General features: G+C 46.2%; 1 protein-coding gene across 2 annotated transcripts in view; it reads right to left on the bottom strand.

Moving 5' to 3' along the window:
- roraa (RAR-related orphan receptor A, paralog a) overlaps positions 1 to 18,230 on the bottom strand; it is a 177,971-nt gene that overhangs the window by 123,968 nt on the left and 35,773 nt on the right. The window contains exon 1 of one of the 2 annotated variants that reach the window (XM_029153662.3): positions 16,316 to 16,632. The exons of the other annotated variant lie outside the window; for it this stretch is intronic. Within the exon in view, the coding sequence (XP_029009495.1) occupies positions 16,316 to 16,469 (154 nt within the window). The 5' untranslated portion in view covers positions 16,470 to 16,632. Of the gene's footprint in view, positions 1 to 16,315; positions 16,633 to 18,230 lie in introns of those variants that run through there. 2 annotated transcript variants of the gene reach the window in all.

Below are 18,230 nucleotides of genomic sequence, written 5' to 3'. Positions count from 1 at the left end.
GCCCGGCATCGCCGCACAAAGCCTCTGTGGCTCTGTCCTATCAAAGCAGGTTGTAAGACCTTGCTGCAGTTCCCTGGTAGTCCCCTCGCTATGCACGCTTTGCAGCCCCTGGGAAAAACACTCCAGGTGCTCACTGGGTTGCGTGAAGAGTGACTTTTTTTTCTCACGCTGGAGCGTTGGAAAGACTGATGAGTTGCTATTGATCTCCTGCAGCAGATGCCTTTTCTCAGGCACAAAGAGGATCATATAATAAGTAATGATTTCACCAATTATCTTATCTGGTTAATTTTCCAGCACGCCTGAGACGTTTAAGGCAGGAGAAGCCGTTTGAAATTCTCTTTAATGGTGAATGAAGCTTGTGAATCATCTGATACATGAACAATGTGCATGGAATTGGTAAAGTAGACTATTACCCATGAGTGCTGCAAGATGCCCAGCGTAAGTGAGATGCCGTTTGCTTTCAAGGACACTTAGGATCCCAAGGTACTTGTTGAAGAGGAGGAATATTATTAACCCCCCTGGCATGGCTTTCCAATTCTTTATATTTCACAGGCAGAACTGTCAAACCATTATAGTACAACGTTTCTTTGAATCGCGAAAGCTAATTTGACTTGGGGAAAATTGTTCTGCGTAAGGTCAAAACAATGCCACAACAATGGCGGAAATGGGGCATTTTAAAAATAACTAGACGGGAGGAAACTTCAGCAACACAAGCTGTTCTTTTTTTCTAGGCCAGTGTGCACCAGCTTGCCATGACTAGACACTTGTCTAAGTTTTCTTAAAAAAAGGGGGGAGCTAACACACTTTTACTTTAGAGAGAAGCCAGATGAGAGTTGATAGATGCAAAACTTTAGATTTTCAGTTCCACCATTCACTTTGGGAAACTTTGTAAAGGACCTTGAAAATAATGTACTTAGGTGACAAATTTGCCTTTCTAACGAATTAAAATACTCTTCTTGAGGGAACAGAAGCACTTACTCTAGCCGTGAATATTAGAGAAAATCTTCAAACCAGCTGAAGTGACCTTTTTCAAACTTGTTTAATATGTTTTGAAGCCCTATTTGTCGCCCTGAAGAGCTGCAGCATTCATTACACTACGATACAAAATATTAACAAACATCATGCTAGAGGGGTCAAATGCACAAAAGGTCACTGAATAAAAAAGTTCAGTTTTTTGTAGAAAGTATGAATATGAACACAAAGTGGGCATCTCCAATGTAGATGAAATGTTGTATGTTTAAGTGGAAATATTTCTAAAGGAAAGACGATGATGGAGATCCCCAAGGTTCATCCTCTGGTGACCATTTATTTTGGTGGCGTTATTAAAAATATGTGGCCAACAGTTATTTTGTGTACGTAGATATCTTGATGCAGGAGGGGTACCAAAGAAAAGGTCATATGATGACCACATGGTCAGAGATCCTCCAGGGACTATGACAGTATTCACTTATATTCATGGTAATGTGCCCTTTAAATTTTAAGGAACGTTATGTTCAAGTGAAAACTTTGGCCTGAGGGCAGTAAAGGAAAGGTCAACGGGTCACAGTAGTGAATCACAAATGTGCTTCCCAGAGGACAGCGGGAGGATATGAGCATGAGTTCTTACGTATATAAAATAAGATTAGTCTGATGACTAGACCGAAGGCCTTTAATCATACTTCCGGGACAGTAAATTGAATTTTTTACGCCGGTAGCTAGATGATAATACCTTGTGTACATAGTGGACCATTTGAGGTAATGCCTGCACTGGTGCTGCTCATGATACAGGTCCCCGTGATGCCTGATGGCAGAAAACCAACAAGTACTTTTACAACTATTAGTCAAGGAAGGCATTTTAACATCATGATGGCATTGCTCCAAAGGTCAGGGGGTCACCCACCACAATCACTACACAAAACCTAATTGCAATTCTGCCAGCAACACAAATGCACAAGGTCTGTTCAATGGAAGCCAGGGACGGAGGGGTGGGTGGGTGTCTGGTTGGGTTCTAAAGACAGTTTCCACTCTTAAAGTTCATTTCAGAGTAGAATGAGTGTGGCAAAGACAAACGTGGCAGAAACTATGGGTGCGCAGGTGTGTTTTTACTCTGGTCTTTTCTGCATAGGACATGGCAGAATGACAATATTCTGTCTGCCATCCTTAGTGACACAAGACTCTGGAGCTCCCCTATAATTAACCCTGGCTGAGCTCCAGCGCAGGTAAGGCAGCAGAGAAGGCCCGCTGACTGCCAGCATGTCTGGCAGACACCATCCATTCCCCAAAACCTGGAGATGATCCTGCACAGGAGACACTTTGACACTCTCCACCACATACACAGTGGACTCAGCAGAGCTTCAGCCAACAAACCCATCTGTGGAACTCATTATTAGATCACTGCTAAAGACTCAAGCAAGACCCACCACACTGAAGCTCAGTACTGTGAGCTGTCTGCCTGAGATATCACTATTCCAACAGCTCATTAAGTGGATGCTTTTCACTTCCTCATTCATTTTGTATTCATTGTGTATACAGTATGCAGAGAGGTGTGGATGCATTGTGATGCTTACATTCAGCTGGTAATAGGCTAATGAAATGAAAAGACTTTAAGGTGTGAGCGGTGTGGCGCTCCCACAGTATTATACAGTGTATAAAGGATCGTGGAGGCACTTCCACAGCGAGCAGAAGTGCTGAGTGCATGCATCAGCATTTCTTAAAAGGGCCCACAAGAGCTGTAACAGTCGGGGTATCATCTCAGTCGTCGTTGGATAAAGAGAATCCACAAGCCCCTCATTGTTTGCAGTTTGACCAGGTGCTTGGCACGTAAAACCCCTGCATTCGTCTGCCAAAAGCTGCTGGCCCACACACAAGACTGCACGCTCCACTCCTTGTGCTCCCCGCTCAGAAAATACGTTTCTGAGGACGCCACGCACGCCGTGGGACAAACAAAGTTGGTAATTAAATAAATATCCTGCCTGTAGCCTTATTATAACGGGTCATCATTCATTTATCTGTTGTTTCCCATAATCTGTTAAACGCACATCGCCACACATAAATCACACTAATCATACTTGCGATATACTCTAATGGTCCTGGGCAGAATGCACAGCAGCCCCGTGCGATGGTGTCTCTCTGCTGTTTTCTGATGAATGAACGTGAACCTGGGGTCAACCTCTTCCTTACAAGGACCAGGAATCAATTAATATTTAATTTGACTGCAAATTAGCCGTTGAAAAAACAGGAGGGCTTAGATTAAATTGAAGTGTTTTGGAATCAAAGGTAGCATCACTCCTCATCTGGCACAGTTCTAGCTTCACTTTGCTTTCAGAGTGATTGATTCGGGAACGCGTGGCTGCACAGGCCTGGTGCGCAACAGTGTTTCTTTCATGCTGCTAACACAATCTGCTTTTACATATCTTGGAATGTCTCTCACATAACACAAAGCACATTTGATTAAAAGCAGGTGGGGCTAATAATTCAAATATAGGGCCGGTGTTAGACATCTGTTGTGGAACAGTAGCTTTATTGTTATAACTTCATATTAGGTTATACCATGCTGATCGGCTTTGCTGGATTTAGTCTTTAAACTCAAATCATATTGTTCAAAAATTTACTGACTTTGTGTAACAGTCATGGACACTGAGCGGTGGTGTAGACTTTTAACAGGCTCCTCTGGGCCAGTATGACTCTAATTAAATTATACAATGCATCCTCAGCATCTGATTCCCACAGAAGAACTCTGATGTAGTTCAGTCACCCTGATGTTTCATGTTCTCATACACAACCTGGTCACACTAGGCATCTGATAGAAGAAATATAATTGTAAGTTCCAAGAAGAAGTTCCTAGTATACTGACTTTTTAAAGTTTAATATTTACGTGCTGTCAATGGAACTCTCAAAAACGAAACATTCGAAAGCCTGCAGCAGTCTTTGTTAAGCTTCAACATGTTCAGCATATCCAGCTGGCAGACCATCGCTACACAGAATCAGCGTTGCCAGCGATGCCCTCTCAGCACAAGCAGAAATGATGATCATCTCCTTATATTTAAATTCTCCTATCTAAATAGCTATCGAGACCTGTTGGATCAATTATTACATCCAACTTCCTCCATGTGGTTTCAAATTGAAATCCAATTTGACGGTCCCTGCTAAATACAGAGAGATACCGATCATGGAATAGATGGCTGAACGTGGGCTGACATTAAAGGTCTAACAATATCCAAATGTACGAGACAGGTTGAAACTGCGGAGCGCTCTGCAAATCAGCTGGGCACAAAATATCCTTCTGTTCCCACTGTCACCTCCTGGTACCTTCACGCTCTGTGCAGATATCTGGGAGGGAGGGGGGAGGCAGGGGAGAGCCAGAAACCAGGGGCTGAGGCCGACGAGCCTGGATAAATTAGCCAAACCACTTAGGTGATTTCTGCTAAAATTAGCAGTGCTGCCTGTGGGCTCCATCAATTCTGAACTTGCTCAAACTCTGACAAGCATGGGGGGTACTTTCTCCCCCTGGCCCCGCAATCTAGGAGCCCCTTCTGTCTGGGTCTCTCGCTCTCCCCCTCACACCTTACATCCCATTTCACTACTCAGAGCTCCAATTAGCTCTCACAACCATTTCCCATTATTAGTGTTGTTCATAACAAGGGACTGTATTGAATTCAAATCCAGAGCGTCCGTTGAAAGTCACTGGAGGAGCGCTCTTTTAAAGTTCTGAATGAATCGTCTCATTATTTCTGAGCTGCGCTGTGCTCACACTGCGGCTCCATGGTCACAGGTGCTTGTTCTGTCTGTTGACACACAACAGTGCGGTAGCTGAGAAACCGCTTGATCCAAACACTGCGGAGAACAAAGAAATTTTAAGCTAAAATACAAATGTGAGCAGCAGCAAAGACATGCGCTTTTAACCATGCAACAATGTTGATCTGATACTGTGCAAATAAAATAATGTGATTTATAATGTGGTGATATATGGTCACATTTGGTTCTCCTTGTGGCTTCAGTATTTACAGTGTAAACTAAAGAGAAGTGGATGTGGGGAAGTGTAAACGTGCGTCTCTCTAAAAGCAGCAGTGAACCTTTTATTATTTAAGAAAAAGGCAAAGACAAAAACGGCGTCAATTCAAGCTGAATTGCCACAAAAACCTCATGTTTGATGTGGAAAACATCTCCGTATCCACATATGTTTATGAAACGCGCCGCACACATTTTAAGGTGATTTATTTTAGTGTAATTAATTGCTCACAGTAGTTCAAGCTGCAGGGTGAACAGCGCTTTTCATTGCTAATCAGACAGCAACTCATCAGCACCCAGATGGCATGCGTACTGAAACAGAGCACGGGAGCATGAAAACCTAAACACATGTGCACACACGCGCACGCACACGCACACGCACACACAGAATGACAGCATTTAAAGTGATACTACCATGACTCACTGAGACATTCAATCAGACATGTAAACATGCATAAAATAGTGACGGATCACATTTGCTGCACGAGCGGCTGCCGGAGCCCACGGAGGCCGAGCAGATGAAGACAAAGGCGCTTCATGGGAGGAGATGCAGGGCTCCAACCAGCCGAGCGGACTAAATTGACCTATTCCTTAATCGCTTTTAATGAAGACAATGTGAGCCTTGAGTGCCGCCGAGACCCCGAGCGCTGGCTGCACGCGCCGCCGCGAACCTGGCTGCCACACAAACAAAGCCGGGCGGCTGATTTTTAATTCTAAATTGCAAATTCCAAAACATCTCTGCCACAGATTACCTTTTCCCCCAGCAGAGTCTCTCTAATTTGTTCAATTAATGGGACTAGTGTTCCAATTAAAATGTCATATCCACATGAATTTAATTTGAAATGAAACTGCCTGTGACAACTGGATGGTGAGAGACCTCTGACGACGGCAGCGAACGAAGCAGATGCAGTGGCTTCATCCATACTTTTTCCCTTATTTTATTTATACTCTAGAAATTTTAAAAATGGTCAATGAAAACCTCCCTTTAATGATCAGGTCCTCGTACGTCCGGCTCGTCCATCACAAACACCTGAGTGTCTCGGACTCATTCTGTTTTGTAGACACTGCACCACTAAGACAACGAGGTCAGATCAAACTAAAACTATGCGATTTGAACCCCAGCCAGCTGCCTGTTTTTCTTCTTGCCATTATGCAACTGCTAACATCTGCTACTTCTTCACAGACATTATGTGCAGCCTAATAAAGCTGCAGCATTATACGCCGCACAAGACCAAGAGCTCAAATTAAACAGGATGGAGCAATGAGGACCATTTACTCATTTAATGACTGACTCAAACATCACCAGGATAAAGGTTCAAACGTGCAAACTGGATGACGTCCCCCGTGTCCCAAGTGAAATGACTTATTTGCCCACTTGCATTCGAAATTAATTCATTTTGTCCCAACTCCCATTTTCTAGTGGGCCAGCACTGGTGAAAAAATGTTCTCTTCTGGGGAATGTCTAGCGGAGGACGTTTCTCAGGGAATATGCGAACATTCTTTATTCGCCGTAACGGCTCCTATTGTTTTGAGTTGACAAGGTGCTCCACGGAAGCGCGTCAGCTCTTATATCAAATTCGCCATTCTGACCTTCGCCCTAGTTTCAAAAGGGGGGAAGAGGAAAAAAAAAAAAGAAAAAAGAAACGAAGCGTGCACGTGAAACGGAGTGGGAGAGCGAGGGGGGGCCGGAGAGAGCGGAGACAGGAGAAGTTAGAGAGAGGAGACTTCCAAGGACAACTCCAACTTATAATGGAGTCTCCAGAAGCTGCGGACCGGTGCAGCGGCGAGCGAGAGGGCAACAGGTACAACAGCTCCCTCTGAGGGGCAACGGCGGCGCGGTGCTACGTGCTAGCCGTCAGATGAGGATCCATGCGGGAATCTTTACTCCGCTGTCAACTGGCGTTGAGCGTTAGGACATGATCTCCGGCAATCGTCGGCAGCGCTGACAGCATTTTAAAAATATCAGCCCGCTCTCCACCTTGAGAACTAGCCCGTTGCTTCCTCTCGGCTTGGTCTAAACTATGGAAGCATGAAGTATGCAAACTGTCAAGGGACCCAATTTCACACTGCTACTTATGTTGTTATTACAGACCTCCCGGTTCTAAGCTCTCCATGAGTGCTGACGGACTCCTTGCGCAGGCAAAGCATAAGGATACAACATTAACAAGGGGGGAGAGATTGTTTCTGCTTCCTTTCATTGCATCATAGAACATTTTGGCAAAGTATAACATGCACCTCCTGAAATCAGATGCAAAAAAGAAAAAAAAAACGGAGCCTGTCGACACCTTTTATAATTGAATGCAGCCGCAGCAGCATCGCTTTTCAATATCTATACGCTTGTTCACGCTACACAAATCTGTGGCCGCAATTGTATCAGAGAGGAAGATATAAAACAACATTAAGACAAATCGCTTTTGTCTCCTGTTATTTCTAGAATGACAAAGTGCTGAAAATGTCACCATTGCAACACTGTCTCCATATGCCGCCAGACGCCATCAAAAGACTATTTTTACTTTTTATTGGTAAATCGTCAACTTTTATTTGAGAGTAAAACAAATGACAGACGTTTCAGCCCCTTGGCGCTCCATCATGTGGGCAGGACAGCAAAGCCGGGCAGGCTGACGAATGCGCGGCCAAGGCAAGCTGGAGGGAAGTAAAAGGACACTCCTCCTCAAACGGCCTCGGCGCCGTTCAAAGCGGCAGCCATTAGCAGGCGCCCATCAAGCGGGAGCAGGGGCCCGTCCGTCCCCCCGGTGAGGCGGCCACAATGCCGCGGCGGTGGGAGGGAGGCGGGGGACTGCGGAGATGAGCCCCGGACCCAGTGGTGTTTGCAAGCGGAGTCAAGCCGTACGTCCCAGGCTCGCTCAATTCCCAGCCCAACTGTCACTGCTGGCACTCAATTCAGCCCCTTCAAGCGCATAATCTGTGCTCGTATGGCTGTTAAACACCACACACTCCGGTCCTTCACTCATCCCGTGCCACAGTATTGTTGTGTGCGCCGTCTCTCTGTCTATTATTGAGCCATTAAAGGATTTGGATGGAGGACCCCTTCTCAGCATATGGTGTCTTGATCAGCAGCAAGGAAACGTAAGGACAATAGTTTCCTTGCGCATTTAGAAGGTCTTTTTTTCCTGTACAGGAGGTAATTCGGAGAACCTGCCCAGATGCACGCCTGTAGCCCATTCTAGATCCTGGTGTATCTGCCTCTATCGTGGTTCCTGCAGCACAATCAGCCAGAACGGGAGAGCGAGCCGACAGAGGCTGCTGCAAGTCAGGAGGACGATCGCCGGATTAATCTCCGCGAGCACAGTAGGGTCCACGGTGGCGCGCCGCCACTTACGGCCATTCCTCCCGATGACAGAGCAATAATGTCACGAGAGTCCAGGTGAGCGCAAAACGCCAGAGTTCTTGATGCTCGGCCGGCCGCTTTAATTGGCTAAAACAAAGTCAATTGAGAGCGGTATGGGGGGGCACGCGGGGGTAAATGACGGGACAGAAGGTCACCGCTTCTCTTTTACTCCGCCGAGCGCCGTCCGCCGACACTCCCAGCATGTTCTACCGCTAATATCCAGATCTATTATACACTAGCCTTTCACCATCTGCTTCGCACGCCGAGAACCCATGCTGCACACCTTGTTATTGAATAAAAAAAAATAATAAAAAGTGGGCTCTGCTACGTGGTACAGTGTGTGGGACTGAGGATGCGGCGGCACACTTTGATTCGCGGGGATCATACGACACTCAGATGCTACTGATGGTGGGTAAATTATAACAAATGACGTAACCGCATCAAAGCTTTTAGAGTGCAAAGAGACGAGCGTTTGTTTTTCCTTTCCTTAGTTGCCCTCGGTATCCATATGGTGCAGCCGGAGCAGGGAACAATCCAGCATGATCCCACAATGAAGACTGTTATTACTCTCCAGCTTCTACGGCAGTTTGATCTTTTGATAACGTCTGTACTTTTTTTATACTTTTTAAAACTTTTATTTTATTGAAGACATGTGAGACGTGAGGGAAGCATTGGATCCTGTTCGTGTACTTTATGACCAAGCGCAGTGACAACACTTCCTTAAAACTTGTGTAGCTGTGTGTTCACGTGCATCTCGATACCCCTGCGTTAAACAAATGACCCCCCACGCCTGTGTGGGTTTCTCCCAGGTGTGCCTGATGCATGGATCACGCGGCACCGAGCGCTCGAGGGGCCACGTCGGCTCAATCGTCCTGGGATCGTCTCTGAATGTGGCCCCGAATTTGCATTGAGTGAAGGAGCGGTTCACCTCCTCGGCGCTGCCTTCGACGGAGGGGGGGGGGGTGTGCTGGAGCAACCCCCTGCAGGCAGAATCAGGTGTTATCTGTCTGACTGAGGACAACGCCATCAATCTCTCCTGTCCACTTCCCTTTGCCCAGAATCAAATCAGCGCAGGGTAATACATCTGCGGCGGCGACGCGCGGACAAGATAAGCAAGCGAGTTTCTCAAAACTTTGCCACGTGCCCGATGCGTGGAAAGAGGAGCGATAAGGTCTTTAACGCTCAACACGACTGCTGAAGTGACTGGAGGATCAAATGAACCGCCGTCGACTAAAATACAAGGTTCAGGTTCAGGTTTTATCAGATTAGATTTAGCGCAGGTGTTGCAGGCAGCGAAACATGATGTTTCCTCCACTGGAAGAACTCAAACCTAACACGTTTCATCTACAATTAAATCTGGAATGAGACAAACACAAGAAGTCTTTCATCTTTTTTGCCGTCTGACTTCTTTTCCTGTCACCGATCACACGTCGGCTTCACTCCTCCGGCTCATTCAACATTCAGCAGTTAGTCTTTCAACTGATTCCGACAGACAAAGTAACACCGCTCCGTTTGCCGCTTTTTTCATTGGTTACCAGTCGGATGAAGCATTGATCTTACAAGCTCTGCAAGGTCTGAACTCCACTGCAGACCCTCTGCGCCTCCTGTGACGGCCTCGGATTCTCCTGCTGGCTGGAGAAAACGCAGCATTCTTAAATGGTGCTAGTCTGGTTGTCGTCATCCTTTAACAACTCAAACTATTATTTCAAAATCATTTAGGGTTTTATAATAAAATGATTCAGTTTATAGTAAAAGTAAGTCTGAATTAAACAATAAAAGTTCCACAGTGGTACTAACACAAGCATTTGCTTAGACATCAGGAACACAAAACCTAGAAAAACTAAAACGTGATGCAGGAAAGCAGCGAGTAGAGGCGCAAAAGCCTCGATGCAAAAGCACGATGATCTGATGCATTTGAGGGATATGAGTTTGAAAGGCACTTTGTCCAATTAGAAGTGTGCAGCAAATTTCCACCTGCCCCTGACAGAGATGAAGTGGCTCTTTGAGACGACACTGTGGCACCGATCCAGCGACGAGAGCCCAAACACGGCAAGTGGAGCGAGCAGGAATTAACGAGCATCGCGAGCCGCACTTGTTCAACACGCGGCGACGCCGGAGGAAAAGTCCCTCAGGTCCGTTCCATATTACAATTACGCAAACAAATGAGGAACCTGAGTAAAACTGTGCTGCGCGACAATCTCTGGCTAAGTTCAGGGGCCAGAGAACATCTGCACGCCGCACCGCTATCAACAGCAACCGGCCGCCTTCATCTTCCTATTTCTGTATGTCTATTTCTGTCTGTCACATAAAAATAGGCTTTTAACAACCCAGCGTGGCGTTAATTATTGCCTCTTAGGCACCGCATTAGTAAAATAAAGCTGCAAATATTGATTGATCAGACGCCATATTTGTCAGGGGCTGGGTGCAGGACGGGAGCAGCGTACAGTGCGTGGTGAGGAGTCAGTGTCTTTCAATCACTGTCAGGAAGCAGCAGCATCTCCACATTGATTGAGGCCCGTCGTACCGTCCCGCACTCCGTCTCAGCCCGCCTCCTAAAGCGATCAATCCACAGACGAGCCAAGAAGCAAATATTCATTAGTGACTTATTCATATTCAAAAGCTGCCTTTGAACGTAACAAAGGAGCAGAGTTGTCTTTGACAGGCACATTACAATCACTTCATGACATTCTGTGTGAGGCTTGGATGATTCTGATCATCTTCCATTATTGTGGGTAAAGAGTTGCGCTCATTGTCTGCTGGATGAGTCAACGCGTGCGAACAGCCAGATTACTTACAACGATGATAGAGTTGTAATTCACCAGAAACAGGCTAAATGCTGCGATTTAACACAAACACAAGCGGCTGCTGGATTTGACAAATACTCCACATTCAGGTTGGCTTAATTTAACAAGGTCAGCGAAACTCCCCGTGTTTGGACAAGTCACTTAGTGGTGGAGCGGACGATGTTTCAGTAAGAAGCTAATAGTTTCTCACAGACTGATTCAACATGATTAATACTTATGGGTATTGTTTAACTACTCCAGCCCGTTAGTCCTCTGCAACTGGCAAAAAAAAAAGCGAGAGTTGAGCTTCGATGTTAATAATTAGTTGGTTCTGCGCTCAAAAAAAATTCTGTCCAACCTCACCAGATTTTAATCAAAGGCTGAAAATAGTAGCTGATTGTAATCGGCACTCAGAAGTCACCAGGGGTGTTTGAAGAGCCCGTCAAGCCTGAGAGTGGAGCTAATTCGATTAAGTGGCGGCAGTACCTGGAGGGGACGGATCTGTATCTCTCTCTTTTTTATTTATGAGATTAAGTTGCGCTTGTTATTCCAATATAAATAATCAAGGCAACAGAAATGACGCTGATTTTTCAAGTTGTATTATCGCCCGGGTCCCGGAAAGTTTTCCTGTTCATCACAGGTGACAAATAAACTTTGTTGAGCGATATTTGAAATCTAGTACGGCGTGTGGCAGCAATAAAGGTAAAAAAAAAAAAAAGAGACAGTATTACTGCTCGAACCAAAGGGACGCGCTGCTCCAGCTGCAATCTGCGGCAAATATTTTCATTTCCGCTTGAGTCTGCTGCGTTCCAGCACCCAGAGATCTCAAACCAGTGCTGCCTCGAGAGCCATTTAGCCAGAGAAAGCCTGACGCGGAGCAGTGAAGTGGCTCTTAAGGTGCGTTGTTTGAATAACACGCTTTGGATCCCACTACGTTCTTCTTCTCACCTGTTCAACACTCACTATGTTGCATTAAGCAGCAAAGTCCGCATCATTCGACCCACACGCGTCCGGCACCGTTCTCTTCCCAGCAGAGCCGAGGCTGTTGGTCAGTGCTGGTTTCCGGCGCCGGGGCCGTACCTGACTGCTTGACAGCTCCGCAGCCTCCACACTGATGGAGCTGTGAAAGCCTTGGCCCTGCATGTGACATACTAATTCCTCTGAGTGGCCCTTTAGGCCCCTCTCACCACCTCTTATGAGGGGCCCACTTCATATCAGAGAGCAGAGAGCAGCATGGAGCCAAGCGGCAGCACTTAGGTCACAGTGTACCACATTAAATTTAGACTCCTTTAACAGCCTCCAATAATGTATCTGGAGTATTTCCGGTCATTACTATTCAGACTTTTCTATCGAAGATACAACTTCTGTAAATGGGCCATGCATCTGAGCTATCATTCACCACTGGAGACTTCACATCAAATCTGGTGTCTGTCACTAGTTCTAACTTCCTCGCCAGCCCCAGTTAAGCCACTGGTGATTCAAACTCCAAAATAAAATGCCCCGCAAGAATTCGACTTTCAGATGTGGTCTAGGTTAAGTTTGACATTTCTAAACTTTTATAAATTCATATAGTCTGATGCGGCTTTCGCTGCAAGTTTAATTCATTTTACTTCCATTAACTGCGTCTTACAGTAGCTTGGGTGCTGCTTTATTTGACTTTTGCTCCGCAGTTGCTGTTTGTATCCCGCCCTGTTTAACAAGCGCTTTGTGATGCATCGAAAGTACAACTTATACAACTTCACTTCCAAACAAACAGCCTCAAACAACCTCAGTAAACAACAATATGCACAGGAAACACACAAACCCACTGTATGTGTAGTGACACATAGTGTCATCCTGAAGATTCGACCGCTACGCGGAAACAAAAGCAGTCGCCTCTCAGGCTTTTACTGCTGCCAGAGGAGCTTAAAGCCTTTTGCTCTCGAAACCTTCAGTTAACAGGTCCCATAAAATCATTTATGAGGGAAATGTTATTGCCCACAAAGCTGAGGCGGGATTTGAAGTCAGGGGGAATTTTTATTTTATTATTTCAACATTTAACAAGTAAATAGAAGCGCTTTGTGACAACTCAGAGGGACTGTTTTATATTGGTCAGACAGTAGCTTCTATGCATACACACAGCAGATAATATGATATACACAATAGAGAAACGGAGCAGAATAGAGATGATTTCTGTTTTATTGGAACTTGCGTCACATTAGAAAATTCAGCTTACTTTTATTTTAATAATGGCAGCATTGTCATCACTGTTGACTTTACTCCAAATCCTGATCCTATGAATGCTGACAGTCACCCTGGTTTATTGTGCTGCTGCTGCTGATTCAATTTAGTCTGACCTTTGAGGTGCATATGAACACAACTTTTTTTTTTCATACAGTAAGAGCAAATGTCACCAGCTCCGTGTAAACCAAGCAAACATTGTTCGTCTTTTTCATCCATCATTTTTTTTATCCCCAAACTGAGCTTTTATACTTTGGGGAAAAGGAGAAGTTAACGTGAACAGATCAAATAATGCATTTTGACTTCAAACGGGAAAACATCTAACAATGTTAACTGTCTGACAGTTACCAATAAAAGAGAAGAGTTTATGATGTTATCTCCTAACCCACGTTTAGGAATTGAAAACGCGAGAGGACTGAAACTCGATATTATGCTACAGTACAGAGAGCCAGCCAGGAAAAGCAAGGAAAGAACCCTAATGGCTCCTCTCCTGCACGTGTCCGAGCTCAAGGCTCAGCTACAAGCCTTCACCTGTGTCTTCCTGCTCTCCGGTGGGCAGCGAGCCCTCATTCACTGAATCTGAGAATGCCACAGCCTCAATAATGCTGCTGTCCAGTGGAGTGGCATGCGCGCCTCGTGCCAACTCCGTGATTCGGGTAAAACCTTTTTCAAAATGCCTCTGTGTCCCTGAACCTCATGAAAGTCTGTGTTCATTAAGAAAATACTGAATATCTGTAATTTCTGGCTTACTTAATACCAAATCAGCTGCTTCCTCTTAGGAAAATGTCAACACAAAATGTTTGATAAAATAAAATCCACGTGACTGGACAACGTCACAGAACAAGGTAAAAAGCAGTTTTAATGCAGTTTTAATAGGATTCATCTAGACATGATGACACACAGACGTAAAAAAGGGCTCAGGAACCTGGAGCTCATTTCACATCTGCCGCTTTAAATGTGAGGTTTCAAACTTCTGCAAACACAATGTCCAGTATAAAAGTCTGAGTGTAAAAGAGGAAGAAGTGTGACTACGTCCCACGGATCTGTCTATTAACTACACCTATTAACCATTTTTTATTAATGAATCCTGCAATTAACAGTTCCAATGCAATGAAGCAACTGTGCTTAGACTCTTATTAAACACTTACACTTACTATATTTAACTTTACTGCAGGTGATGCATGTGTCAACGTGCAAATGCAAGATTAATACATTAAAAGAAATCAAGCACCAAGCGCTAAAACATCCTTTGACAATTAAACGAGTTGCCTAACACGAAATGCACCTTAAGATTCGAACTACGCACTTTTAATGTAATCGAAGAAAAAAAAACAGTAAATTGAAAAAAACAAATCAATACCAATATTCAACTTTACATGTTTAGGGATTTATCTTAACTTGCTCTAAGTTTTTTTAAAGTTCTCCAAACTTTTATTCTCTGCAGCTAACGCTGTCTAACAATTATTCTCAGCAAAAAGGTCGAAATGCAGTGAAGTTCCAGCGCAGGGGAACTCCTTCAAAGCTGCAGAGGTTGTCCCACTCTTTTTTTTTCACTCATTCAGCATTACATAACAGACCAAAGGCGTTCTTTTTCCTGTCTTTCTCTTTGCCAGACGCACTTTAATCCTGTGCATAAAAGGGTGGGGTGAATATGGGTCAGCAGGTTAGGAGTGTCTCAAAGTCAGACTTGTGAAGGAGAGAGGAGGAAAAAAAAAGAGAAAGAAATCAATCCACGAAGCCTCGCAACTACCTGTCTTTGCCCCGCTATTACATAAGTGCTCAGACGGTGCCAGCCCAGAGAGTCGCACAGTTCTCCTTCAGAGCTTCGCGAGCGCGCGCTAAAGCGGAGCGATTACTTTAATTAAACAACTGTGGCGACCACGAAGAATGGGGGGGGGTGACTTTCTACTCCTGTGGAAAGTGAGGAGATCCGATGATTTTTGCCCTCGCTTGCGCGCCTCTGTTTATGGCTAAACCTGTTACATAACCAGCTTACATTCCACATTCACCATATCACACTCTAAATATACCCCTGCGCGCACGAGGAGCGCGGAGGGGACGGAGACGCGCCGCGCGACCGCTCAGCGTACACGTATTAAACGCCTGTCGCGTCCGCGTCGCACGGAACCGTCGTCGCCGAGAAAGAGCGACGGAGCCAGTATATCTTTGAACTCGGCGGAGCCCGGTCCGCCCGTGCTCGAGACGGCGGAGAGGGGGTGTGGTTAAATACTGTCTGTACTGTACAACATGGACGGGACGTGGTGGATAAATCACGTCTGCTGAACTGGCGCTCGGCAGCAATGCACACACTTCTGTCGGGGCTGTTTGACAGCGCAGGCCCGTGTCATATTGAATGATCCGACCACGGCGAGGTTCCGTTGAAAACGCCGTGCAGCGCCCTCGTGCCCGCAAACGCCGTTTGCACGCTGGCGCTAAACAAATTCCAGCTGCCGGGGCGTCTTTTTGCGCACGGGGTGTAAGCGAAATGTGCAGCGGGCTCCGTCCAGACGGCTGCGTGTTGTCTGGCGGACGCTGGAGCCCCCGTCCCCGCATAAAGGCGAGCGGGACTGATCGATGAACTAGTGCACAGTTTTCCAAAAGTTCACTTTTGACACTTTGACAATATCGCGCCGCAGCGGCCGGCTGGGAATAAACGGTGCTGGTCAGTTTGGAGTTGGCGGACTGATTTATGTTGCGGTCTGAGCAAATGTGACATCTGTGACCGTATCGCCCCCCTATGATTCGAGCTGTCAGCGGAGCCCGGACGTGAGCAACGCACACGCCGAGGAATAATTGCCGCCGATCGGCCAAAAGCCGCGGTGGTCCTGCACGAGCAGCCGCGTCCCCGCGGCGTCTATTTGGACGGGGTGCAGTTATTTATGGGGAAGCGATCTAATTCATTTTGAAGTTTGCTTCTAAAATCCCCCCGTCGCGCTTCATTCCTCGCGCAGCCGAACGCCGAACGTGCTCCGCTTACCTCTGTTGGTGCTGGAGCAGGTCTGCCTTCGAACCGGGGCTGGATGGTCCGCTTTCCGGAGCGTCTCCAGGTTTACCGGGGTTTCCCTGACCGGGGTAGCCGGCTCCGAGGCGCTGTTGCCCGGGTCGCTCGCTGGATCTGGAGGGGACTCCATGTTGAATTTCAGATTTGCTGTTTAACTAGCGCTAATACTTGAAACTAATTCTGTGCGATCAGTGAGCTCCGACACTACGTCTTGCTATCTAATTTAGACTAGAAGTAAGAAATGAGAAATGCGAGTGTGTCTGGAGGTGGGTGTGTAGGTTTGATTGTCCACTAGCAGCGCTAGTGAGAGCTCCAGTCATGCAAACTGGAAAGGGAGAGGTTGTCAATAGCCGAAGAATAGATGTAGGCCTGAAAGTCATCCAGGCTTATCGACCCGGCGCACATTTGCATGGAATTCGCAATATTTAATTGCGCTGTGACCTTGTGCAGCCGCTTTCTGGGTGTCTGTGTTATTTTATTACGAGCCTGGGCGCATCGTGACGTTACCACCTACAGGCTGCAGCGGAATTAGGAACTGAAAACTGTCCAAAACGGTCAAAATACATCGGCGTGACACGCAATTGCATCAGTGCATTATCCAGGCTGTTTTATTATGCAATAAAACGGAGGACAATGAATATGAGCGCTGGCAACCCCGCGGCTATTCTGCGTTTAATCACAACATATAGGTCTGTCCCTGCTAAATGCGGCCCCTTTCGTCATTATTATTATTATTATTTTATTTTCCTCATCGCTATCATCACAAGCGCACAGCCAGAAGCTGCAAAGGTCCAGGGATCGTTTATCTGTTGCAGACTCCTCTCAGTGTGGACGCCTCGCGTGCAGCAGCATGGAGGTTTCTCCCGACCACAACACAACTTTCATGTCGAAGAATTCAAACAAGACTATAGCTGAAGCGCCAGTCATTATTTCCATCATCATCACAACCATTATAATCATCATCATCATCATCATCATCATCATCATCTCCGGCGTCCTGTGGGAGGAGCGGACCGGCGTTCTGAGTAGTCTGCCGAAGCTGATGAAAGCGCTCTTCCCTGTTCTCACTGAATAACCTGCGCGTCCTCGCGCTGCCTGATTAAAATGAAGATTGACAGCAGTTTGGAGGGGAAGCGCTTTAAGACACAGCTGCCGTCAAACGTCGCTCCGGTAACCGGCGCCGGCGCACCGGTGGAGCAGGATTACAAACGCCATGCTCGCCGCATGTGATCTGCGGGCAGCGGCAGGCGCGACCCCGCCTCTTCAAAGCCGCGCACGTGGACTTTGACATGGCGCTGCCCCGCGCGCACGGGGGCGGGCCGCTGACGCGCCAGGCCGACGCAGAGCGCTGTGCGCAAACGCTACTGCGCCTGTAACGCGAACCCGTAATAGAAGGCTGTCTGTTTGCTCTCCAAAACGACGCTTTGTTTGCATATTAATATTCATTATGCTGCAGGTGGTTCACGGAGTTCAGCAGTTCCATTGCACAACTTCTTATAAATTCAATTGTTCCAGACAAGGTTTCCTGTTAATACACACAACAAAAAGACGACAGGCTATAAACACTGTGTTCCAATATAATATTCAGATCGTGTGTGCGGTTCAGTTGGAAAAACATATTCCTTTTCTCTATGGCTTAAATTGGACTGTGATGTATTAAAGTGTTATAAAGTAAATAAATACAACATAGTGCAAATGAGCTATTTGTTAGTCTCTGGTAAATACCATGGGCCCTGCCCAAGGAAATCAGACTCAGAGATGACGGCACTGCAGGAATAACAGGAATCTTGTTTGCTAATATCTTTGGCCAAACCAAAATACTAATGGTCGAGATAATAAAATCACAATTTGAAGACTGAACCATATACATTACACTTCCCACAGTGCATCA

Source organism: Betta splendens, chromosome 6 (assembly GCF_900634795.4).
Source record: "Betta splendens chromosome 6, fBetSpl5.4, whole genome shotgun sequence".
NCBI classification, from domain to species: domain Eukaryota; kingdom Metazoa; phylum Chordata; class Actinopteri; order Anabantiformes; family Osphronemidae; genus Betta; species Betta splendens.
Note: the sequence above shows the minus strand (reverse complement) of the source record. Positions and strands in the feature narration are given on the sequence as shown.